This window comes from Carettochelys insculpta, chromosome 3, assembly GCF_033958435.1.
Source record: "Carettochelys insculpta isolate YL-2023 chromosome 3, ASM3395843v1, whole genome shotgun sequence".
NCBI lineage: Eukaryota > Metazoa > Chordata > Testudines > Carettochelyidae > Carettochelys > Carettochelys insculpta.
In genome coordinates this window covers 76445241-76471913 of record NC_134139.1, presented here as the reverse complement: position 1 = coordinate 76471913, position 26673 = coordinate 76445241, and the positions used below count along the sequence as shown (strand labels likewise).

At 43.6% G+C, this 26673-nt stretch overlaps 1 protein-coding gene across 3 annotated transcripts in view; it reads left to right on the top strand.

Moving 5' to 3' along the window:
* Positions 1–26673, top strand: part of MAP3K21 (mitogen-activated protein kinase kinase kinase 21) — a 62924-nt gene that overhangs the window by 21326 nt on the left and 14925 nt on the right. For all 3 annotated transcript variants that reach the window (XM_074990160.1, XM_074990161.1, XM_074990159.1), the window contains exons 2-5: positions 330–510; positions 21335–21483; positions 22645–22820; positions 25722–25962. In XM_074990160.1, the coding sequence (XP_074846261.1) occupies positions 330–510; positions 21335–21483; positions 22645–22820; positions 25722–25962 (747 nt within the window). The remainder of the gene's footprint in view (positions 1–329; positions 511–21334; positions 21484–22644; positions 22821–25721; positions 25963–26673) is intronic.

Genomic DNA, 26673 nt, shown 5'->3' with positions numbered 1-26673 from the left:
GAACACGTGATAATCACACTTTTTTTCTACCGCTTTTTAATATAGGAAGCTGCAGGTGGTCTTAGCCATAAAGGCCGATACCACACTATAGCTGTGATTTTAAATACAAGTCAAGAAAATAAGTGAATCATGCACAGTACACTAGATTAAACTGGTACAAATTCACAGGTGCAAGGGGCTATGGGAATCAAAACTCAGCATCCTCCCATCTTCTATTTACTGAAAATATATTAACTATAACATTGCATTAATGTAAAATTTGTATTTAAAATGTAAATATGTATTTTGCTACATGAAAGATATTCTCAAATCAAACTGTTTTTCTGCAGTTTTGTTGCTTCAGAAGATGGAACATGATGACATTTGTAATAAAACTTTGAAGATTACAGACTTTGGCCTGTCTAGGGAATGGCATAGAACAACCAAAATGAGTGCAGCAGGCACCTATGCATGGATGGCACCTGAAGTTATCAAGTCCTCGGTGTTTTCTAAAGGAAGCGATATCTGGAGGTGAGTGCTTTGTCCCACTTGAGATGGTTTAATAGCTAAATTCCCCATCGTGAGGATTTTGAAAGAAAAAATGATATTTGAGGAAGCCCTGTGTTTAAAACTTTTTGATGGTGTTGGTCTAAGGTTGTTGAAGAAATTGACCACTGGCCTTGTAAGGTGTCATGTTTCAAAACATGTCCCGATTTCTCTACTTAGAAATGCTCATGTCCACTGGCTTTAGAAGGCGTGCTCACAGATCAACATTCTGCTTCAAGAGATTGACTAAGTCATTTTTACAATCAGGAAAGTACGTGGCCTTTTGAGTGAAAATTACATTTCAATAGGAATAGCCCTTCATTTGTTTGCTGTTGAAGATCCCAGGTCTTTTACGTAGAGAGAGAGGACGTTTATTCTTCTTACCCTATTAATAGGCAGTGCATGCATGAATTATTTGTTTTTTTGCTTTCTGAAAAGACTCACAATGGCTTTCACAAATGAGACTGGTTATTTCATGTATAGTAAACAGGATGGGTAAAATCAGTGACTTCTATTTTTTAAATATAGGTTGAATTTCAAAAGTGAACTGTCAATTCAGATTTAATCTTTCTCTAACAGATGGTAGAATTGATCATTTAAAATTACATACAAAATAATCTTAAGCAATATGTTTGCTGACAGTGTTTTAAACAGAGTCAGCTATTGAACTGGTGGAATTCACCAGCTAAATACCTGGAACTATAGTTTGTTGGCCGGTAGAGAGAAATATTTTCTTTGGTTTTTTGAATTACTTCAGTTCAGTGAACACTTAATGCAAAGTTAAGAAAGCTAATGAGAGCTGAAAAAGTAAGAGAATGCATTTTCCTCTTCCAATTTAGAAATAAAAACTTAGGTGTGGGGGTTGAAGTTTACTAGTTTTGACAGCTTGAAAGACATAGTGGCCAGAAATAATGTTGTTCAATTCACTAACTACAGATAATACTGCCCTATTTAAAAAAAAAAAAAAAAGTTTTCAAATGCAAAACTTACTGTGACACTCCTATTTTTTCTTGTGTGTATACCTCACATGTAAGTTTTTTTTTTTTAAATTTTTTAAAAACAAGTTTTTTGGTGCATTTTAATTGTTTGAATATCTATACAAGTCAAGCCTGAGAGAAATCACAAATTTAAAAAAAAATTTTTTTAGTATATAAGAAATTACTCAAATATGAATATTCAAAATCCTACTAAATGTAACTTATGCTATATAATCGTTTACGTAAGTGTTTTGTAGCTATCATGCATCTTTCTGAGGAGCGCAAAAGAAAAAGGTGGTATAAAGGCTGTATTTGCACATCAACATCCCATAAATGTGTATGGAATATATTTCCATTAATCAAGTATAAGGTTAGAGATGCAGTTGTATAAATTAAAATTCGTCTTTCTATTTTGTCTTCTGGAGTGGAACGCCTTATGTTAAATTCATGTATCCTAAATGTCTTTATTAAAAAGTAGTATCCATCAGGTAAACCACATGCCTTAGAGTATCAGTGCAGGTTTCAAATGCGACAGTTGAGTTTCTTTCTTATCAGAGAATAAAATTATTTTAAATCATTTGTGTGGAAGAGTAAGTTATATTGTGAAAAGTAACCATGAAATAGGCATGGAGTTCGTGTCTTCTACCTTGAAATGCTCCTGTTGTCTGTCTTATAAATTTGTATTTATCAGGAGGAGCCAAAACACATGAAACTGTGTACATGGTAATTAGGCTGGTGGGGCGGGGGAAGGAGGGAGAGAAGACTTTAGCTCCATACTCTATTGTCTCATATCTTCTGCACGTTTTCTGATGTTTTTAGAGTAATATAAAGTTCTCTTTCTTGATAAGTGTCTCACTGTTCTTCTGCATTTTGAAGTAATGCTTTGGTATTTTCAGGTTAGTTCTGTAGACTTCACTGCCTCTTTTGTGATGTACTTTATACTCTTTTTAAATTTTGAAACTAAGTCCATAATATGGTGAGTGTTTGATATCAGTCTCAGGTGGTGTCTATTGGAGATGCTTTATTTGTATAGAGTGGAGTATGGATGTAGGTATTTCCCTAACCAGCTGTGTTCCATGCTTAATTACAGGTCCTGTCCAGTCTTGTTGCTGTGCTTTTTTGGGTATCTGAGGGGGTATGCTTTGGTGCAATTGTTATATTCTACTGCAACATTAGTTTACATTTTTGGAATCTACAGTATTTCTCTTCTTCACCTTCTCTTCTGCACGCCTCTCTTGTAAAAATGTAAGTATTTAGTTCAATGAAGAGTTTTAACAGGAGAGGTTTTTAATTAGTAAGTTTACGTTGTGCAGTTTGGTTTAGCTTTTTTTGGTTTCCATCTATTCTCTGCTTACTCCATGTTTTGAGAGCTCCTCTTTTGCTTTAAATAATGGAAAAATGGATTGTAAAATATAGTTGCATGATGTCACTTGGCATTGTTTCTTAAAAATATTCTTGGTGTAGAGTTTAGCAAGGATTTCCATACAGAACGTTTGAAATACTGTACAGAATATCTAAATTGTGAGTGATTTTCTTTTAGAATGTTGCCACCTTAAACTGTGATACTGCTGAGGATTCTGCCATACGTATAAGTCCAAAAATCCTCAGCAAGTCTTTTTTACAAAAGTATCAGCAACAGGCATTGGTGAATTTCCTTCTTGTGCTTAGCGTTCTGAAACATGGCAACATGAAGAAGTTCAGCTGAAAGAAATTGTGTAGCTTTGTTTTAGCAAATTAAGTAAATCATATTCACTTAAAATGTATTTTTATTCTTGAAGTCCAAGCAGCTACAGTCAGGATGTGTGACAATAGGAAGAAGTAATGTTAGGAACAGTAATTGAGCTGAGTATGCAGTGGCCACTTTGTTGTATGATCCTGAATTTACAGTGTAAAAATCGTAGGTCACCCAAAGAAAAGTAAACTAAAAATTATCAGAAGAAGCTGTTGAATATTACATGTATGAATTGTATCCACTTACCTTGGACTGCAAGATATTCAATGAGAGATGATTCCTGAATATTTTCTGTAACTGTCCAACTTCAGGTGCTTAGGCTGATTGTGTTTGGTCTCGTAGAATTTACAGTGTGCTTTAGTAGGTACTTATGTAGGCAAGAAGGAAGTAATCCTATCACTCTCTCTAAGAACAATTTATAGAACAGTGCATCTCAAAAACCCGCGCATAGTTTTGCTATATGTGTATGTGGGTTTTTTTTGTTTTTTGGGATTATTTTGGTTTTGAGTTTGGTTTGGTTTTTTTTTCTCCTGGTTCAGTTACTTGTAACTTTTTTTTTTTTTTTCCTGTAACTTTTTTATGGCTAGGGTTGTTAACCCTACACAAACCCCTTTTACCTCCAGGAGAGGTGATCCAGATTTGTCTGGTCTCTACTCTTTTACCTGTCCAGTTTGAGTGACCCTTCCAGTGGCTATAGCTCCCACTGGCATAGATCTCCGGGTCAGACATTCACAAACAGATGTTTGAGGCACATCCTTCATATCAAATGGCAACACTTCGTCACAGATGGGGAGTTTTGGAACAGAGCAGGAAAAGAACCAATTGATGTGGAAATCAAGAGAAGAAGGTGGGTATGGCTAGGCTACACTTTCAGAAAACCATCATTCAGCATAGTCCATCAAGCTCTCCCATGGAACCCACAAGCAAAACGCAAAAGGGGAAGACCTCGGACAACATGGAGAATATCTACTGAGACTGAAAGAGAACAACTTGGGTACTCCTGGGGCCAGCTAGAAGTTTTGTCCCAAGACAGAATGAAGTGGAGGAGACCTGTAGATGACCTATGTTGCACACAGAGTACAAGGCTTAATTATTAGTAGTAGTCAGTTACTTGAGCTAAAAGTGCTGTGTGTGTGTGTGTGTGTGTGTGTTTTTTGCTTTTGCTTTTATAAAAGGGGGCATTCTCCTTCTATTAGTATTTTGGTTTTCTAAAGTTTCACAACTGTTTTGACAAGATGGAAGACCTAGTAGCATTTAGGGGCTTAGAATTCTAAAGACAACTGAACCTGATCAGTACAATAAAATCTTATTTAGGGAAGGTTCCTTGTTCTGTTAGTCAAGGTGATTACTGTTTGCTGAACTTTGGTTAATGTTCTCAGAAAAAATAATCATGTTACTGAGATCCTGAGGAGATTCGCTGAACTCATGTTTAAAAACAGTCTATGACCTTAACAGAAGAGCATGAGGCTGCTGTTTGTGTGGACTTTAAGAGATGCAATGGTTGAGTAAAGTTCCTGTTCATGTTCAAAGCTCAGTATTCATGAAGGATTTCTGCACCAAAGTTATAATTTCTGGCTACCATGTTTTAAAATTCCGCAAACTTTTTGTCAGTAAATGTGGAGGCTCCAGCATGGCATCAGAAAACACAGCACGTTGGCTGCACAGAGGCCAGAGCAGTTTGTAATACAAAGAAACACACGTGCAGAGACACAGACATGAGCTTGATGGTGCGGCGGCATGCATCTCTGAGGCAGCACAGGGGCCAGGACTGCCTTACAAGCCGGTTTCCACAGTAGGAGTGGAGTGGTTGCAGAGTGATTTCTCACCTCCATGCAGTCAGTGATCAGTGGCCTATACTCTCCACTGCCAGGTGGGAGCCTCAGTATTTATTTATAGACTAATAACACTTGCAGAATTTTTAAACATTATGCACAGAATTGCTTTGTGTGCAGCATTCCCATCAGGAGTAGCAAGTGAAGCAACTCGCCGGGTTTAGCAGCGCAGCTGTGGGGCACACAGGCTCAGCCTGGCAGGAGCAAAGCATGGAGTGGCTTGGTGTGGGGTGAGAGGGTTCTGTGTGGGCATCCTGGGTGCAGGTGATTCATTGGGTGTAAGGTGTCTGGATGCACAAGGGCTCCTTGAGGAGATTGTGAGTGCAGGAGCAATGAAATTCTTCAGGGGAGTCCAGGGGAAGGTGGTAAAGGCTAAGCACAGGAGGAGAGAGGTGTGGGGGCTGGCTCTGTACTGAGGATTGGAGTCTGGCATTGAGGCCTGGGTGCAGTTAGAGTTGGTGGGGATCCAGGTGCAGGGTGTTCATGATGTGCCCCAGGTGTAGAAGAGGTTGTGCTCATCAGGGTAAGAGTTCAAGTGCAGGGTGGTCTCGGGGGAGTAGGGATCCAGAGAAGGCTTGGCAGGGAGTTGGCCTGGATATAGGGGTGAGGGTCAGGATGCAAGAGGGTAGGAGAAAGCGATGGGGACAGAGTCAGGATATGGGAGGGTCCAGATGTCTTGGATGGTGGGATGGATGAGAGAGTGGATCTCTGCATCCTGAACCCTCCCCTTTGGCTGAGGAGTTATGGGAGGCAAGAAGCAGGAGGTGGGAGTACAGAGCCGGGGGGCTGGACTCGATGGCCTCTCGAGGTCCCTTCCAGTCCTACTCTTCTATGATTCTATGACACCCCAATGCCCCAGCCAAACCCCTGGCCTGGGCCTAACCCCCTTATTCCTGGCCCCACCCTATAGTCTGTACCCCAATTTGCAGCCCCCTTTTCTAACCTGGGATCATCCTGCACCCTGAACCCCTCATAGTTTCAATCCACAGCCTGCATCCCCTGTCCAGAGCCCTTACCTCCCCCACACGCCTCCCCAAACTCTCACCCCGCACTGGAGTGCTCTCCCCCTCCTGCATCCCTGACACAATTCAGAGCCCCTTCACATACCTCTAGGGTTTTTTTTGCACTCAAACATCCTGCCCCAGCCTGAAAACAAGTGGGGGTTGAGTAAAGGGATAGATGATGGGAGGGGCTGGTGCATCAGAGAAAAGGCGGGTTAGTGTGTTCTAATTCCAGAAAACTGAAAGTTGGCAACCCTGCGTTCACAAACCTGAAATTTTAGTTCTTGAGTAGTAGGCTGCTAAATATGTCTAGTTCTGTATTGTACATGGAGTGTGGATAACAGATTGGGTTTTGACTGGCTGTATGTAACAACATACATATTGACCACCTCAAGTGATATTTCCCTGCAACAATGGTTTTGTTCTGCAAGTGGCATTTCCCTCATCACTTCATAAGTGGACCTTTATTTCTGGACTGACAAATGTATTGCTACGGTTTTCACTGTTTTCTTTTTCAGTAAACATGCAATTTACATGAAAAAATAAGGACAAAACAATATGAAGCCAGTTTGTTGCAAATCTAGCTATAGATGTAAATTACAAATGAAGTCTATAGGAATTTTGGTTTGTTTTTAAATGAATTAAGAACAGGAAAATGGCTATATTTATCAATAATTGTGTAAGGTGTAGAAAATATTATCTGTGATTATTGTCTTTTGATGGGGTCCCCGATCTTATAAACATTTACATAACAAAAATAAGACACTGCCAGGGCACAACTAACTGCCATAGAATTGTATTTAATATATGCAAGCATTAGGATCTTAGTAATCATACAAATAGTATTCATTAAACTATGGTTTGTAAAGCAGAGAACACTGAGCACCATTGCAGTTCACATAAAATCCTTGAATAACTGCTACCCTACTTCTATATATTACAGTTCATTGAGTCAGTTCGTGCAGGGCAGTCAAAATATGTCCCATAGGCTGCATCTGGCCTGCCAGACCTTTGGCTCTGCAGCCCAGTGGGACCCTTGGGCAGACTCCTTGCCTGCTGCACCCCCACATGTTGCTTAAAGCGTTTAGTTGTAAAGGCTGTGTGCATCTCTGTGCCTTATGCTTCCCACAGGCCTAACACAGTCCTTGCAGCTCCCTTTGGCTGGAAACCAGCCAATGAGAGCTGCGTGGGCCATGCTTGCAGTGCGCAGAAGCCCCCACCTAAGGAGCATGAAGCTCAGACTCCCACGTGGCCAAGAAGGAGGGATAGCAGGCAGGGAGCCTACCCCAGAGGCCCTGCTGGGCTGCTGGCCAGGACCCACCTAAGGTAAGTGCCTCCCAGCCAGAGCCTACGCCTAGCACCCCACCCCTCCTTCACCCCATCTGCCTGCCCCAGATCATAATGCAAACTGTCTGCACCCCTGATCCTGATCACAACTCCCTCCTGGGCCTTGCATCCCTGTCACCTACCTCAAGCTCCATTCTGCACCCACCCTCCATCACAGACCACACACCGCCTCCATTAATATAGCAGATTGTGACCCTTGACAATCTACCAAGTTCTTGGAGTGTTTTCTCCTCAAATTATTGCCCGCTCCTGTGTCTGTCTTTGCTGCTGCATGAATCCCACAACAGCAATTATGTGACTGAACATTTCAGTGGAATTTGGACAACTCTGCATCTAGAATATCCCTAGAACCCTGATGCTAAATCCTCAGAAATGAGCTGTGCACATCCATGCTGACGTCCACAGATGCAGATACCCATAAAGCGAATTTCCACAAATTTGCAGAATTCTAGATATAAAATTTGAATCCATATATGCAAAAAATAAGCCATGGATATCCTCATCACATCCGTGGATGCGGCTGCCTATGGATATAAAGCAGATATCTGGAGATTTGCAGGCCTCTAAGTATCTCCAACTCCTTTCTTTTTTTAATCCCAGTTATATAAATGCTAATCAATTATTTGTCCAAGTTGGTGGAAGCACGCACAATGGCATCTAGTGTTGTATGTTATCTCAAAGTGGTTTCTGGCATTGTATGTTAGCTCAGCAACACCGCCACCATTGCTAAAATAAAGTCTACTATTTATGTAAATAACGTTGATTTCTGTTGAACCGGGGAATATTTTAAACTTTATTTTAAATATTAATGCGTCAGTCCTATTACATAGAAAAGTGCTACAGAGAAGGTGTATGAAGGATTTCTGTAAGGTATAACTTTTATCTGAATAGTCAGTGATTGGTATCTGAGAGGCAGTTCTTCGAGTAGTGTCTCCATGGGTGTTCCACTCTGGGTGTCGGTGCATCGTCACGCTCCGGAGCTCGGAGATTATTCTATAGCCGTGGTTTCTCACGCATATGCAGTAGCACCCGCTTGTGCTATCTGGAGAACATGTGGAACAGGGCTCCCCAGCTTCCTCTCTGTCATCCTTGGCTACGGACAGAGCTTTATTCTCTCTGAAAGACAAGAGTAGCTAACTATAGTAAAACTAAAACTGTCCGAGTTTCTCTTCCTGCTCAGCCTTTTTTAAAAAGGGTTGTTAGTGTTAGGATTTATTGCTGCTTTAGTTCCATGCCAGGCTCCCTGGGCTTTAAGCAATGTGCAACATGTAGGGAAGCCATGCTGGTCTCTGATGGCCACACATCGTGCATTAAGTGTTTGAGCACCCGTTGCTCCCACCTCATGTCAAGCACAAGGAGGGACTGAACCAGCAGGATCAAAACTTATCTTTTACAAAAAGTCCCTCAACTACCAGCGCTGGAATAGCCTCCCGCTAAGGATTCAACATGGGAGACCAAAGCTAGGGACTCTGCATGTCCCTCTGCCTCAGCCAGCACCCCTACCACAGCAGCAGACCCATCTCCAGCATGTTCCTGGCCTCCAGTGACATCTTCACAGGCAACACCAGTGGGAAAATCTGCTGCAGTGTACCCAGCACTGTGCATGCCAGTACCACTGAAGAAGGTACTCTCAGAACTGAATCACCAACACTTGGTGCCTCTGATGCCATTGGCACCACCGGCTTTGGCTGCTTCTCCTCCAGGGCATAAGAGGCTCTCAAAGACCAAGAGTACAAGCGGTACAGATGCAAATCTCTCTGCTGCTCACACCAGGCACTGGATTTGTTGCTGTGCAAGCCCAGGGCCGAGGTACTGCCCCACTCTTGTGCGGTACTGGAGTCAGCATCAAAATGGCACCAGGACACCGCTTCACTGAAGCCTCTAGCACCAGAGCTCAGCACAGCGTGGAATGGTGCCACAAAGACACACTGCTGAGAGTGCACACAGCACCAGGCCCATCCTGCTCGGCTCTCTGCATCAAGTGTCTCCCTTGCTGCCAACATCCCCATGTCTATCCCAACATTTGGGATTTTCACAAGGCTCGGGGCCCAGAGTGCTCACTCTGGGAAGAGGTGGCTCCAACCATAGGAGTGTGTTTTCATCTCAACCCTGTCTTATGCATTCCACCTGGAAGGATGTGCCGCCCACCATGGTGTACCCACAGCCACCCTTGTTTGTGCATCACTGTTTTCTTCCTCTGGAGCTGGTGCCACAGGGTCATCATAGCAGGCATCATTGCTCCATCAGCACCATCCAGGGATCATCCCTCAGCACTGCAACCTACTATATCGAAGACATACCCACTACCTCAGCATTCAGGGGCTGAGGAGTTTGTCAGAGGGCAAGCACGGATCCCCCCTGCATCACTCCTCATCTTCACCAAATGATGCAGTGCTCTGTGTTGTCTCCCACTATGGCTGATGCTAGGACATTTCAAGAGCTGTTCTGGCAAGTGGCTCAGGCTCAGAAAAAGGACCTTCAGGAGTTGCCAGTCAAAAAATATAGGCTTCTCTACATCCTACAGCATCCTCCTTCCTCCACAATTGCAATGACTATGGACGAGGCCATTATGAATCCTGCCAATGCCATATGGCAGACACCAGCATCCATCCCTCCCACTAACAAAAGGGCTGACAAGTGATACTCGTGGCCTCCAAGGACATGAAGTTGCTATTTACCCACCTGCAGCCAAACTCACTGGTGGTAGAAGCTGTCTGCAGCAAGAATGTGTGTTTTTTTTTGTTTTTTTTTTTTCCATTCCACCCTTCAGTAAAAAGTGGGATATTATGGGAAGCAAAGTCTATTCATCCAGCACATTGCTCCAGCAGGCAGTGAATTATGCGGCCATGTTGGCTGAATATGACCATCTGAACTATTCCAAGTTGCAGGAGTTGGTCCCTTCCTTATCAGAACAACAGCCCCCAGCCCTTGTCAATGTTACCTGCAAGGGGCATCTTATTGTCCGCACAGCTTTGCAGTCCACAGTGGATGGCAGCTAATGTCACAGCATCTGCTATGGCAATGAGGCATACATCCTGGCTCCAGCCCTCAGGGATCCCCAAGGACCTGTAGTAGAAAGTGGAGGCCCTCCCATTTGACAGACAACACCTTTTTGCTGGAAAGATGGATGAGGTCCTCCTTCCTATGAAGGATTCCTATACCAAGCAGCATACACTGGGAGTGTGCCCACCCGCCTGCACACATGCACCCTGGTCAAGCGGGCTTGCTACTCTCCCTTCCAAAGACCCCGGGAGCACTTCCAACAACAACACCAACTCTTTGAACCGCGCCAGTGACATAGGTCCCAGCAGCAAGGACCCAATAGGCAACAGCAACAACAGTCTGCAGCATCCCACCCTCAGCAATCCAAACACTGGTTTTGAGGGTGTGGTTGAGAGTTTGAGAAGTCTTTCTACTCCAGCCATCCCACAGTATGGGCACCATCCGTTCCATCACTGCGTCTGCCCCTTTCTCCACTGCTGAGCTGCCGTTACATCGGACGATGTAAGGACGCACTACTGTGTTGCAGGGGAAACCACAGCTATAGAAGAATTTGCGAGCGCTGGTGTGAAGGTGTGCCAATACCCAGAACCCACGGGGACACACATCTTGAAGAATTGTCGTTACTGCACAAGGTGAGTGCCTTCCTTTTCACCACTTTTAGATGCATCCATCAAAATGTGGTTTGATTTCTTTCAACTTACTTGCTATCATGCACAAACATTTCTAGAATTTTTTTAATGCTTTTGTGCTCAGGCTTACACGCTGCACTTGTAAGGAAGATGCACAGTTCTCCATTAATGAAATTATCTATACTTGATTGATGTGATCCATTGCATTTGTTTGCTTAGCTTTTTGGAATTGTAAAGAAATCACTATTTATAAAAATAAAAATAGGTCAATTGTTGCTGTTTATTGCTGATCACTGGCAACATCTTTATTTAAGCACTCCTGAGGATTTGTATAAGACTGTGCAAAGAAGTTTCAGAATAAGTTTCTTCATAGACTTGCATAATTTGATGCTGTCTGCCTCTGCATGCAGAGGTTTTTTTAAGTCTGTAATCCTGCCTCAACCAACTGCTTCACTAAACCCCCATATAAAAGGGGAAGCTTTGATAAAGATGTGTGCAGAAAGGGTGTGTGTGTGTGTGAGAGAGAGAGAGAGAGAGAGAAACAGGGTTTCATAAATTAATAGAACTGCAGGCCAAAGGGGATGATTAAATTACCTCGTCTGACCTCTTGTATATCACCATAGAATATCATTCAGTGACCTCTGTATTGAGCTCAGTAATGACACATCAGTTTACTAAAATATATCTTCTAAAATAGCATCCACTTGACTGGAAGACAGCAAGAGAAGGTGAATCCATCACTTTCTCTGGTATTTTTTTTCTGTTACTTAAGAACTCTCATTGTTAAAAATAAAAGTAATTGCTCACTTGGTTTTTGTCTGGCTTCAGCTTCTAGCTATTTGTTCTTGTTCTCTTTCCCCACTAAAGTAAAGAGCCCTTGATACCCAGTGTTTTGTCCAGCTGAAGGTATTTATATACCGTAACCAAGGCATGTCTTTTCTTTGATAAACTAATAGATTGACTTCTTTAATTCTCTCACCATAAAGCACTTTCTCCAGCCTGCTAAATTGGTACCTCTATATGAATCCATGGTTGGTCCACATCTTGAATACTGTATACAGATCTGATAGCCCTGTCTTGAAGATATATTGTAATTGGGAAAGGTACAGAAAAGGGCACGCTGCCAACTGTGGCGTTCAAGTAGCCAAGGATGAATAGCGGCTCATGGGAAGGTACCTCACTGATGGCAATGCTAAGTTCATCATAGAACTTGTCCTTAACTTCCTGGGCAGAAGTTAAAGTAGGCGCATAGATGCTGAAGATGTTGACCATGCCCACTGGTGTTTGAAGCTGGATTTTCAGCATTCTCTCAGTTCCCACGTTTGGTGGTATGACTGAGCCAACTAGGCTGTTTCTGATTGCGAAGCCAACACCGTGTTGCCTGGTCTCTTCTGGAGGCTTCCCATGCCAGAAAAAGGAAAAGTCCTTCTCCCTGAGACATCCAGAGGACAATAGCCTTGTTTCCTGGAGGGCCACAATGTCCATCCTCAGTCTTCTCAGCTCGTTGTTAATGATTGCTATCTTCCGGGGGTTACTAATGCTCTGTAGGCCTTCCGTAAGGCCCGGAGTCATGGTCCTTACATTCCATGTGCCCAGCCTGAAGGCTGGATTATTTTGTTGCTTGTTTGCTTTGCCTGGTGTAAGGTTAACGATCCACCTGTCGGTGATTCCCTAAGCCCCACACACCCAGTGGAGCAAGTGGACCATGGCAAGGCAGCCCCTACCTGCCCAGCTTGGGGCAGGAGGTAGCTGCCCAATGAGATCCGAAGACCTCTCCCACTGTCGGAAGCAACCCCTGGCCCCTCACTCTACGACAATTGAGTGCAGTGGCTTAATACCGGTAACTGCTGCTTCCCGTGTTGTGTCACCGCTCAGAAAGCGATGCCGGAGTGTCCTCTCCAGGGCACAGGCCTGGGCAAGTAAGTTTGAAGAACCAACTGATACCCAGCAGCAGGTTCACCCTCTCCACACCACTGATGTAATCCAAGGGAAAGGCGGAAGCCAGTACAGCTTGGCACCAATGTCGTCGCAGGAGCTGCCAGAGTGAGATTGAGCACGACACCTCAAACTGCCTTGGGGGGCTCCATTTCCGGAATTTTTTCTCAGGGTTCACTCCCGGAGCCTTTCCCATGACTAGGTATTGCCACAAGGCAGCGGAGGTTTTAAATCAGTTTCCTTCTCCTAGGTGAGCGGCCTTCCCAGGCTGACGAGCCCCACCTGCCTGAAGCAGCTGGTTTGAAGACGCCAGTCACCTGCCTTCACTCCTTCTCCTGTCAGTGCAAACAGTTTCGCCGGGCTTAGAAACTAAGCCACACGTGAAGGCCAGGAGCTGGACTTCGGTTGTCAGAGGCTATTGGAGACGCACACCATGGGAGCATTTTGTAGATAGTGGGAGCTTATCCCCGCTACCACCCCCGGCTATGACAACCCTTGAAACCACAGCTGGCCATCCTGTCTGGGACAGTTTGGAACAGGGAAGATGAATGAAAATGGACAGCGCCTCCTTGAACTCTGCTCCCAACATGACCTCTGCATAACCAATACCTTCTTCAACGTCAAACCCCAGCACAAAGTTTCATGGTGACACCCAAGATCGAAACATTGGCACCAGCTCACCTCGCCAAACGCAGCCATTTAGGTAATGTCAGGGTGACAAGTAGCTACCACAGCGCAGACTGTGACACTGACCATTTGCTTGTGTGTGGTAAGGTGCACATCCAGCCACAAAGATTCTTTCACTCCAAAAAGGAAGGGAGGCCGCGCATTGACACTGGCAAGACTCGTGACCCTTCAAAAGTATGCGAGTTTGTCCAAGCACTTGAAGCGGACTTGCCCCGCCCAGACGACACTGATATCAGCATGGGATGGGAGCAACTACGGGACACTATCTATAATACTGCGATATCTACCTTTGGGAAGAAGACAGTAAAGTCTGCTGATTCGTTTGAAGCCCACACTGAAGTGCTGACGCCCCGATTGAGAAGAAGAGACAGACACTGGCTGCATACAGGTCCTCTCCCAGTGAGGTGAACCTGCAGGCACTCTGGTCTGCTCGGAGTCAAGTGCAGCAGGTTGCTTGGCGGTGTGCCAAAGATTACTGGCTCCAACTCTGCTCCAAGATTCAGCAGGCCACGGACACTGGTAACATGCGAGGAATGTACGATGGGATCAAGCAGGCCATCGGTCCATCACAAAGAGAGACTGCCCCACTTAAGTCGGCCACAGGCGAGGTCTTGAAGGACAGAACCAAGCAGATGGAATGCTGGGTGGAACACTACTCACAGTTGTATGCCAGAGAGACCGTAGTTACAGAGAGAGCCCTGAATGCCATCAAGCCGCTGCCCACCATGACTGAACTCGATGCTGAGCCCAACTTGGAGGAACTCAGTGACACTCTAAAAGCACTCTCTTCTGGAAAAGTCCCAGGGAAAGACAGTATTCCCTCAGAAATACTCAAATGCGCCAACGGTACCCTAGTTTCAGAGCTGCATGGAATACTTTGCCAATGCTGGAGAGAAGGCAGCATACCGCAAGATATGAGGGATGCTAACATCGTGACTGCCTACAAGAACAAGGGTGACAAAAGCGATAGTTGTTACAATCACGGCATCTCCCTTCTCAGTACCGTGGGGAAGCTATTTGCACGTGTTGCTCTGAAGAGGCTCAATGTTCTTGCGGAGAGAGTCTACCCTGAGTCTCAGTGTGGGTTCAGAGCTGAACGGTCCACCATAGACATGGTTTTCTCTGTTAAGCAACTACAAGAAAAGTGCAGGGAGCAGAACAAAGCTCTGTATATTGCCTTCATCGACCTGACCAAGGCAGTTGACCTCATCAGCAGAAAAGGTCTGTTTGCGATTCTGGCTAAGATCGGCTGACCCCCAACTCTGCTCAGCATTATTAGGGCCTTCCATGAAGGCATGAAGGGGACCGTCGTATATGACGGATCCACATCCGAACCCTTTGAGATTCTCAGCGGAGTGAAGCAGGGGTGTGTGCTGGCTCCAACGCTGTTTTGGCGGCATCTTTGCAGTTTTGCTCAAATATGCCTTCGGAACTGCTACAGAGGGCATTTGTCTCCTCACGAGAACAGACGGCAACCTCTTCAAACTGTCGAGGCTTAGAGTGAAGACCAGGGTGCTTACGAAGAGTCTAAGGGAGTTGCTTTTAGCTGACGATGCAGCTATTGCTTCTCATATTCAGCAGGAACTGCAGTCACTCATAACTCGCTTTGCAGATGCATGTATGGAATTTGGCCTCACAATCAGCTTAAAGATGATGCAGGTGATGGGCCAAAACGTGGGTAACGAGCCATCTGTCAACATTCTGGACTACGAACTGGAAGTTGTCCAAGAGTTTGTGTGCCTAGGCTCGACGATCTCGGACAACTTGTCACTTGATAGCGAGATCAACAAGCACGTTGGAAAAGCCGCCACAACGTTCTCCAGGCTGACAAAGAGAATATGGGCTAACAGTAAGCTCACTGTACACACCAAGGTGCAGGTCTACACAGCCCGTGTTTTGAGCACATTGCTGTACGCCAGTGAAACATGGACTTTGTGCTCAAAACAAGAGCAGCGGCTCAACACATTCCACATGCGCTGCCTTAAGCGCATACTCGGTATCTCATGGCAGGACAAGGTCCCCAATAGTGCAGTGCTTGAGAGGGCAGGCACCGCCTCCATGTTCACCCTTCTCAAACAGAGGCGTATGCGCTGGCTGGGCCACGTCTCACGCATGACGGATGGCCGAATACTGAACGACCTCCTCTTTGGTGAACTGGCATCTGGAAAGAGACCGAAAGGGCAACCTAAATTGCACTACAAGGACACATGCAAGCGTGACTTCAGCGCTCTATCAGTGTGAACACCTGGCATTCGCTTGCCTCAGACAGGCATGCCTGGAAATAGGGAGTGAAGGAAGCTCTTGTTATGTATGAAACTACCTTGGTGAAGGAAGTGGAAGACAGAGCCCACAGGAAGATCTGTGCCCGTGATACCAGAGCGACATCTGCCTACCTCTGCTCGCAGTGCGGAAAGGACTGCCTCTCCCGCATTGGATTGCACAGCCACAGAAGACGCTGCACGAATCAGTCCAACTGGGGCGCAAACCTATGATTCCTTGGGATCGAAGGATGCCTACTAAAGAAAAGGGCAACAAAATGATTAAGCATATGAATAGAGAGTAATAAAGCAGCAACTTTTCAGCTTGGAAAAGGGTTACAACACCAATCTGAGATTTAGAAACCTGTCTCACCTGGCAAAGTTGGGGGTGAATAAACAAATCCATAGCTTCATCCTCTGAAATTCTCATTAGCTGCTTTTGTTGCCCTGCTAAAGAATATATGTGTGTGTTGGGGTCAGGAATGGTGACATGGGCCACAATTTTTCACAAAAACAATTTCCATTCAGGGACTTCCATGCTTCATCTACATCAGAACAGTTGATCAGTGGTGGGGGAAGTGTCACTTGGGGTGACGTACTGTAGTGGTGTTGTAGCCATGGTGGTCTCAGGGGTTTTGGAGAGACAAGGTGGGTGAGGTAACATCTCTTACTGGACTAGATTCTGTTGGAGAGGGAGACAAGCTTTTGAGGTTACACAGAGCAATTCCAAACGTGAGGAAGGGCTCTGTGCTGCTCAGCCTCTCTCTCTTGACAACAGAAGTTGGGCTAATATAGGATACTGCCTCACTCAACTTAAAGTAAAACTTTTTAAAATCATGTCAGTCAAACCCTGGCTCCTTGTATAAATTCCATATTGAAAATAGAAGTGGGGGATAGGGTGTAACATGATAGTACATTGCTTAGGAATGAAGATGTGGGTTGGAGACCAGCACATCCAAGTTTTCTCCAGGATAGTCTTGACAGTTGCCGGCATGTATCCCGTGAGGTGGCCTAGAACTTAATCTGTCATGAACAATCAAAACTCAGTTCATTATTCAAATTCCACATATAATATGGGAAATGGGGATGAATTGCAGGTTTTTACCCTATTGTAAAGGAAAAAAGATTTGGATTGGTGTCATGCTCCAGCTCCTTCAGAGCAGTCTCAGGTTTGTGGGTGCTTTTCTCTTGGGAGTGATCTGAAGCACGTTTCTCATACAGCCAGTCAAATCTCCACTCCTTACACAACTGCCATGGAAAAAATAAAAGTGGTGCAGGGTGGGAAGGGGCTGATATTTGGCCACGTGTTACATTGGAATGAAGCTTCAGGTCAGAGTAGCACACCCCAGCTACTTCAGAACACTGTAGCTGTCACGGGCATATCATTAGTGACCTGAAACTTGTAATGTAGCAGCTTGTCGAAATCCAGCTTCTTATTTACTTATTTAATTAATAAGTAAGTACCAACCATCCCTTGTTTAAAAAGTACTTTACTTATCAGTAGTCGCAAAAATGAGGGACACACAAACCTACCTATGCTAACTAAATGAGTGAACTTCCCCCATTTATATGAGCAAGCCGTGGGTTCCCTGGCTGGGAAGCAGGGAGACCTGCACCCCCACCCTCAGTCACCCCAAATTTTCCCCAGCCTTAGAACCCTCCTGCAGCCCCAAACTCCCCCCAGTCTGAGACCCCCCACATCCCTAAACCACCCCCAGCGTCAGATTCCCCACCCACCCACCTTCCTGCCCCACCGTAGCCCTAAACAGCCCCAGCCTTAGACAATTCTCCTCCTCCTCCTGCAGCCTCTTCACTGGGGCTGCTAGGCTGGGTGGCTCCCCAAGCCCTCCTGCTCCCAGTAGATAAGTCATTAAAACCAATTAACTCAAGTGTTAAGCATAAAGCAATTGCTATCTCGAGTGAGAGATATCTACCTGAGGCAGCAGTGTTAAGAAACTGCAAATGGCTTCTTTAACAGCCACATGCAGCTTGGAACTGCCCAGCTGGCAACCCTTAACAAATCTAATGGTGACCCATGTTTGGGTCCGGACCCATAGGTTGGAAGTCCCTGCTCTACATACATACACTACATCCGATTTCTGGTGCCAGACTGTTCAAATACATCAGAAAAGTACCTAAACTCAACTGGTTTATGTCAAGTTACAAGCCGTTGAACAAATCTGAGACTTACATGTGTTTTAATGGGAATTTAGTGTCGTGCTCAGGAGTTTTCACCTATGAGCAGAAATTTGGGACTCAGTTGTGCTCATATAGTGAGGGATGAGTGTAGCAATTTCAGCTTTCACATTTTCATTACCTTGTCCCTTCTGAAGTAAAGTCATCCCTCAAAGTTGTGGAACAAGCATATTTGCATTAATCACGTTGTTCAATTTGCTTGAGTGTTCTAGCTCTTTCTCTGTCTTGTCTCTCTTTAGATTGTAAGCACTAATGGGCATAGACTGTATCATAGAATTCTGAGGCTGAAATGGCCCTCAGAAGGTCATCTAGTCCAGCCCCCTGCCTAAAGCAGGATCAACCCCCACTAAATCATCCTAGCCGTGACTATGTCAAGCCAGGACTTAAAAGCCTCTAGGGATGGAGATTCTACCACCTCTCTAGGTAACACATTCCAGTGCTTCACCATCCTCCTGGTGAAATAGTTTTTCCTAATATCCAACCTACACCTCTCCCTCTAACTTCAGACCACTGCTCCTTGTTCTGCTATCTGACACCACGGAGAACAGTTTCTCTACATGCTCTTTAGAGACCCCTTTCAGGAAGTTGAAGGCTGCTATCAAATCGCCCCTCAGTCTTCTCTTCTGCAAAGGTAAATAAACCCAAATTTTTCAGCCTCTCCTCATAGGTCATGTGCTCCAGTGCCATAATCATTTTTGGTGCCCTCCGCTGATCCCTCTCCAGTGCACCTACATCCTTTTCTATATTGGGGGGGGCTCAGAAGTGGACGCAATACTGCTGACGATGCCTCAACAGTGCCGAATAGCGTGGAATAACAACTTCTCTAGATCTGCTGGAAACACTTCTCCTGATGTGTCGTTAGCCTTCTAGGCTACAAGGGCGCACAGTTGACTCATTTCCAGCATCTCGTCCACTATATTCCCCAGGTCCTTTTCTGCTGCACTGCTACTTAGCCAATCAGTCCCCAGCCTGTAACAGTGCTTAGAATTCTTCTGTCCCAAGTACAGAATTCTGCACTTGTCTGTGTTGAACCTCATCAAATTTCTTTTGGCCCATTCCTCCAATTTGTGTAGGTCACTCTGGACCCTATCTCTACCCTCCAGTATATCTACCTGACCCCCTAGCTTAGTGTCATCTGCAAATTTGCTAAGAGTGCAATCCATCCCCTTGTCCAGGTCATTAATAAAGATACACTGTTCTGTATTGTACCTAAAAATGAGACCCTGCTCTAGGAAGTGCCTAGGGCCTGTATTAAACATACTTAATACAAAATAGGTTTATTGGAGATGTAAGAAGAGTAAAATCAGTTTAATTCAGGGTGGACTTGATATCTGAATTTCTTTTGGCTACTCTAATTAGCCTTGGCAAGTATATTGACAGGGACAGGTATATTGATACCTGATACACAATCAAGAGGTAAACCTGTCTCTTAAAATTGAGGAATTCTCTCCTCCCTTGGTTTTGTCAGCAGTTGATATTTTCTCTTGCCCAGACCAGCAAAAATGAAATTAGGATCATGGCTAGGGTGGATTGATTTAAATCAATTTACCACAAAAGCTAAAACTGACTGTGTTTACAATAGACTTAATTTTGGAGTCCACCCCATTGAACTCAATGGACCATCTATTTGTTTTTTTCGTTCTTTTTTTTTTAAGAAAACAAAAGAATGGGGTTACCTTGGAAAAGTAAAGTTATGCTGAAGGAAAATAGTGAATAGACTTTATGGCATCATTATGGTATGTGGCCATGATGTTCCAAAATAAGGGGAATGTATTATGTAATAGGTAAATGACAGTGGCAACTGGCAACTCTCTAGATTTCTTTTACAGCAGCTTTCTGTACTATATACTTGAGTGATAGATTCTAAACCTAGTTAACTAATTAATTAAGCAAGACAGAAAGGTTAGCTAAGTGAGTATTTTTCTTCCTAGCAATATCCGATATAGCAAACAGCTTAGGAATTTACTTGCCAAATCATATTTGCACTAAAAGGCATAGAGAGTCTTGAAGAATGATGCATTGCAAGGTGAATTATTTAAGTTACTAACCAGCTGATCTACTCAACCATATCCACATCTTCATCAACATCATTTTCTCCCAACAAGCAGTTTTCCTCTGATGTTTCATTCTTGCAACTAGACCATCATCATCTTGAACTGAATACACTTGACATGTTCCCCCCCGCCACCCCAGGAACAAATTTCTTCAAAATATTCCCAGGTGGGGACATTTTACAACCAGAAGCTGTGACAGTTTTTTCTGTAGCAAAAGTATGAGGGAATATAGGAAGCTGTTTATGTGCTGAATGTCTCCCCCCAACACTCCCCCCCCCCCTTTTTTTTTTTTTTTTTTTGGAAAGTTGACTTCACTGTTTCTTTTTAGGCTGTCTCCATCCTTTCCAATATATTGTGGGTTTTGTTTTTTTTTTTTTTTAAGACAATGTCTTAACTAACCTCTTTGCCATGCTTGGCCGAGGTCCACTACCTTATAAGCACAAAACAAAAACAGTCCTAACCAGCTTGTCTTTCTTTTCACATGCTACTTTTTAGTCTATGAAACAAAAATTGAAAGCCAAGAACTTTTTAAAAAAAAGAAACAAGACTGGACAAAGTAGAGCCATTAATTCATGTTTGAGTTTGTAAGTGTATCTGTAACATGTTTGTGATGAGATATATTTGTAACAGTTATTTTTAAACACAGAAATTTTCACTTCTCAAATGCAGCTGGGTTTAAGCCTAAAGAAGGGCGGGAGGGATGTACATTGGAATAAATTGTCCTTGGATCAGTTTGATATTTCATTTGAGGTAAAACATTAGTTTTTGCCTGTTCTTTGTCCTTAACCTCTTCATTTTCCATGAAAGCTTACATCTCAGTGGCATCTGAATAAAAGTAAATTATTGGAACCAATGTGTTTAATAGTTTTGGTTTGTTGGTTTTCCTGATAGCAATGTGACAATGATTAGGCAAGGTACAGTTACAATAATCCATCCGTCCATTTGGCCAGTATATCCAGTTTTGCTAACTGCTATTGGAGAGAAAATAACTGTTGAGGGGGAGTAGTCCTCTGAAGATTGTGACAAATGATAGTGGAGAGAAACAGTCCTCTCTCTCTCTGGAGCTCTGCAGTGGACAGAGTACTGACTTGTTTGTCCCTGAATAAACTCTGTCAGTATTGAGAAGATAAATTAACTGTTTAAAAATTTGCTTTATAGTTATGGAGTGTTGCTGTGGGAATTGCTTACGGGAGAAGTTCCTTACCGTGGTATTGATGGTCTTGCTGTGGCTTATGGAGTAGCTGTCAATAAGCTTACCTTGCCCATTCCATCCACCTGTCCTGAACCATTTGCTAAACTAATGAAAGGTACCTGTGCTGCTGTTCTTTACTTATTTAAAACATATTATCTGTAGAATAACTGTGCTTTTCTTATGCTTTATAATAATTACACACCCCAAACACTTCATTTGGTTCTGTGCTAACTCTGTATCCAGAAGTGGTTCTCCCTTTCTTGTCAGTCTGCTACAGGTTGAGCCTCTTTAGTTTGGCACACTCAGGTGTGGGAACATCTTTGTTTCAGCAGAAATTTAGTTAGTTGGATGCCCACTTCTGGGTGTGGCCAAGTTTTCCATGGTTCCATAAAGTTTGTTTACAGCCACCAGTCCTGGCTCTTAGTGTTCTGTACTGTTTGTTTGGCTCTAATTTAATGTTTCCTAAGAGCCCACTAAGCAGTGGAAGTGTTGGCAATGCTGCTAGACAATACTGACCTCCCATGGTTCAGCATACTCTCTGGTTCAGCACTGGTCAGGTCCCAAGGGTGCCAGACTAGAGAGGGCCAACCTGTACTACGACATTTTAATGCATTTCAGAGTAAATCATGCAATAGTACAACATACTGTGTCATTTTTAAAAAATGTATCACCTTAAGTAGTGGTTGAACTATCTTCTGTATTCTTTGTATTCTTGTGGTTTGTTGTGTTTTCTTTTATACCTCAGTAGGCTTTAATCTCCACCAAATATAGAATAAACAAGATGTAAAATATAAAACCAAGATGAATGAAGTCTTGGTGGTAGTGTGTTGTGGGAAGAGGGAAGAAGGAGTCACTAGCTGTAACCTCAGTGTTTTTGACCTTCAGGGGTTCTCTTGGGCTTATCCCTTCTCCAGAGAGAGATGAGGGACCCTGACAACTATGCACTAATGCTGAAGTGTCAAATGGATGTTGGGATAGGGGGCTGATTAGCTCAATAATCTTAGTTACTCAGTGCTGGACATTCTGCTGCTTAACATCCTGAAAATAGAGGTTATCTTGGAAAAAATCTGACTTCTCATAACATTTTTAAAACCTTGGTGTACCATAGGCAAGCTTGGACTATACCAGCAGTGTTAAAACAGGTGAATTCTCAGAGAGGAGTGTAAACGTTAGAATGCTGAAGTATAAATAACAAGTATTTTGAAATTTGTGCATTGTGTAAGTAAGCCCCATAAGGTTCTGTGAATAATGGAACTGGGATTTTGATGATTTTTAGAATGCTGGGATCAGGATCCTCATATCCGACCATCGTTTGCCTTAATTCTTGAACAGCTTACTGCCATTGAGGGGGCAGTTATGACTGAGATGCCTCAAGAATCCTTCCACTCCATGCAAGATGACTGGAAATTGGAAATTCATCAGATATTCAATGAACTAAGGACCAAGGAAAAAGTGAGTGAAGTTTTCCATCTTTAGATGCAGTAATTTTAACAAGGGTGGGTTTGGAATTCCTAGTACTGTTTCAATATATTTAGAAGTATCAAGACATTGTAAAGACAGACTTCAATCTTCATAAGTAAACCTTTTAAATTAATTTTGAATGTTTGTTATCCCTGATGGAAAGTGGGGCTGTCTTAAATTTAATAACTTTTTATCTCTCACAAATGTTCTAAATTACAATTACTGAAATAAGTAGATCTTCTGGAAAAAGTTTGACAACCCAGCGATGGCGATCACCCAATTCATTTCAAATTGTGACTTTGCCTTCTTCCCCTAATTTCAAAAATAAAGTAACTGAACAAGAGCAGAGCTCTGCTGAGGGAGCACTGACATTATGTATTGATGATGTTCCTTCTCTTTTGAAGTCTGCATGCCGCAGGATCAAAGCACTCTCTGAAAATGTAAACATCTCATGAAATTTAACTACTTCTTTATGTTGGTCATAGTGATTTCATCTCATACTGTAGAACAGTGGTGGGCTTTTGCCAAGGTATAAGCCCCTTTCTCCATCCAAACCAAATCAAAACAAAAATTTTCGAGTTTATATGCAGTTATTCTCTGTACTTTTGAAACTCAGAACCAGACATGTGAAAATGAAAATTATTCATTTGTTGGTATGAAAAAGTAGATCATTTTCTGGAACACACAAGCCTTCTGGGGGCATGGTGTTTAAAAGGATTAAATTTAAGTAAAACACATTTACATGTTCAATTTAAAAAAGTCAAATGTTGGAAAAACAATTATATGGGAGGGGAAAATGTTCAATATTACACTGTGTGAGACTGTTAGAAATGCTCCCATTGGATGAAAATTCCCCATTTAAAATTTTTAAGTTTTTAAATCCTTTTAATTTGTCCTTTCTTGACCTTGTATAGTGTTGACAGACAAAGCCAACATGGGTGGGAGAAGTGCTATCATTTTACACAAGGGAAAAGGGTGCTCAAAGGGACAAAAGCCAAGTCTAAGCCAGCAGGCTTAGTGACACAAATGTATTGGTGCAATTATGCCACTGTGTGGCTGTGTCTAGACTAGGCCCCAGCTTCAAAGGGGGCATGGTAATTAGGGTGTTGGGAGATTACTGATGAAGTGCTGAGCTTCATTAGGCTAAATCCCCCCCCACCCCACCCCCCTGTGGCAACTTTGAAGTGTGAAGCTTCAAAGTGCCAGCTTGGGTGTAGACGTGGGTACTCTGAAGTCCCTTTACTCAAAATTTTAACAGACGGCTACATGCAGGCTGGCACTTTGAAGTTGCCGTGGGGGGAGATTTAGCTTAAAGAAGTGCTGCATATACACCAGAGCACTTCATTAGTAATCTCCCAAAACCTTAATTACCATGCCCCCTTCGAAGTTGGGGACTAGTCTAGACACAGCCTACTATTGATCAATAGCTGTTGACATAATAACAGCACCTTCATCACCTGAGGTAACTTGGTGGGAATCCATCTGATAAAGCACTGTCAGCCTTAGACCCTTGGTGGTTGCAACTTTTTGTTACTATGGGGTATGTCCCCCCCCCCCCCCACCTCAGCTGTGAGTGACAAAAGTGGTAGAGTAGACAAGCCACTAGGGCCTTAAGCAAGGTTATGCTGAAAGTGTTTGACAGAGCCAGAAACTAAATCTCAATCTCCTAAATCCCTGTTAGTTACCTTAACCAGAAGACCATCTTCCTCATCAGACTCACAAATGTATATTTGTAAAGTGTAATAGTATAAATTTTAGAGGGTGACCTCTTATGTATTTGAGCATTAGCTTTCTTGAGCTGGAATCCTTTTCATTCACACAAATATTTGTCAGATTGACCATGCCAAAAAAACATACCTGCCCAGTAAAGTAGTACTTAAGTGGATAAGTCCAGAGGTTGAAAATTAGAAGATGCTAATTTTATGGTTTCTTATGTATTCTTAATTCTCCCTAGTCCATCCATTGTGTGCACTTGAATGAGGCAGATAAGGGTCTTGAGGGATAAAGACTGTGATAAGTCACTTGCATGATGTTGGATAAGCAAATATACATCAACTGTTCGAGTTCATGAATTTGCAGTTTGTTTTTTCTTAATTTCCTAGAATTTGATTTTACTTTCTTTTCTTTAAAAGAAATCTGTGTGTTTCTCTAAACCTCCCACGTGCATCATCAGTGAGGTCTGAACTCTGAACCTTCAGCACTGCAGTGCAGACTTCTCTATTTGCATTTGCAGGATTAAATGTATGGGAGAAGGAGAAGACTGCTGGTCCAGAGGGTGAAAGAACCCAGTTTTGACCTTCCTGGGAGTTGTGGCTTAATATGGTGCCCCGGGATAGGACTAGAGGAAACATGAGTGTCTGGGGCTGGAACTGGAGTGGATGTGAGGAGGTCTCTCCCCATCAATCCTTCCCACCCATTTCCTATCCTAAGCGTAGGGGTCCGTGTACAGGTAACTGAGGCCATGTGGAGAGAGGGAGCTCTGCCTAGTTTTTGTATTCCATTCCTGTCCCACCACCTTTGCTCCAGGGGCTTGTAGGAATTACAAATGCAGTAGTGCTGTTATGGTGGCATCAGTCATGCCATAGGGCTTGTAAATGCTTGGGTCCCAGCATATGGTGGGGTTGACTATAGGGCTAATATTTACTCAGCTTACATAAACTATGATTGTAAGTGGATGCCTGAAATAAATCTCTGTATATTTGCTTGCCTACAGAAAGACCTGGATTTTGAAGAGCTAAATAGTTGTGGCTATAATGATATTTATATTATATGTACACAGTGTGTCAAGAAAATTCATGAAGGATCTATAATTCAGTGCTATGTTTTAAATAGACTAATAGCATAAAGAATTGTTTTATGATTTACCTGCATCTATTTAAATCTCATTATCAGGAGCTACGATCACGAGAAGAAGAACTGACAAGAGCTGCTCTTCAGCAGAAATCTCAGGAAGAATTACTAAAGCGGCGTGAGCAGCAGTTGGCGGAACGCGAGATTGATGTATTGGAACGTGAACTGAATATTTTGATATTCCAGTTAAATCAAGAGAAGCCCAATGTGAAGAGGAGAAAGGGAAAGTTTAAAAGGAGCCGGTTAAAACTTAAAGATGGACATAGAATTAGTTTGCCTTCAGGTTTGAAAGTTTTTTTTGGTTTTTTTTTGGGGGGGGGGGGGCGGGGGCGTTTCTCCCATACAAAGCCTCCCTTTTACAATTAAATATTTAGATTCAAGTTCCCTGACTGAAATATTTAGGTATTTTATGTTACCCTGAAGAGGCCTAATCTACCAGCATGGTCTTTGACTTATTAGGCCAAAAGTACATATGACAGCTATTAACAAGACTTTTTTTTTTTTTTCTTTTTTTTTTTCTTTTAAACAACCTTTACGGCAGGGGTGAGCAAAGTTTTTAGGCTGCACCCTGTTTACAGCCCTACAGTGAGCCAGGCCCCCTGACCCCCCAAGCTATGGGAGGACCACAGGAAGGGATATGGGTGGGGGCGCACACTGACCAGGGGCTCAGGCGCTGAGCCAGTGGCGGCCCCTCCTGGGGGAGGGGGAAGCACCATGGGACCGGGCTGGCTGCAATGCTCCAGGGGGAGACCAAGTGCTGTACTGGGACGCTCTCCAGTTAGCTCGACCACTGCTGCCAAGAACCAGCCGCCTCAGCCTGGCAGCAGAGCACGCACCAAAGATGTGCAGTCGGCTCCCTTCCTCGCCCCACGCCCCTCCACAGCTTCCACTGCATCGCCAGCCCTCTGATGCAGCAGCAGACGGCTGGCGACATATCAGAAGCTGGGGGGTGGAGCAATCACACAGCACCCCCCTCCCCCAACAAAGTGTCACC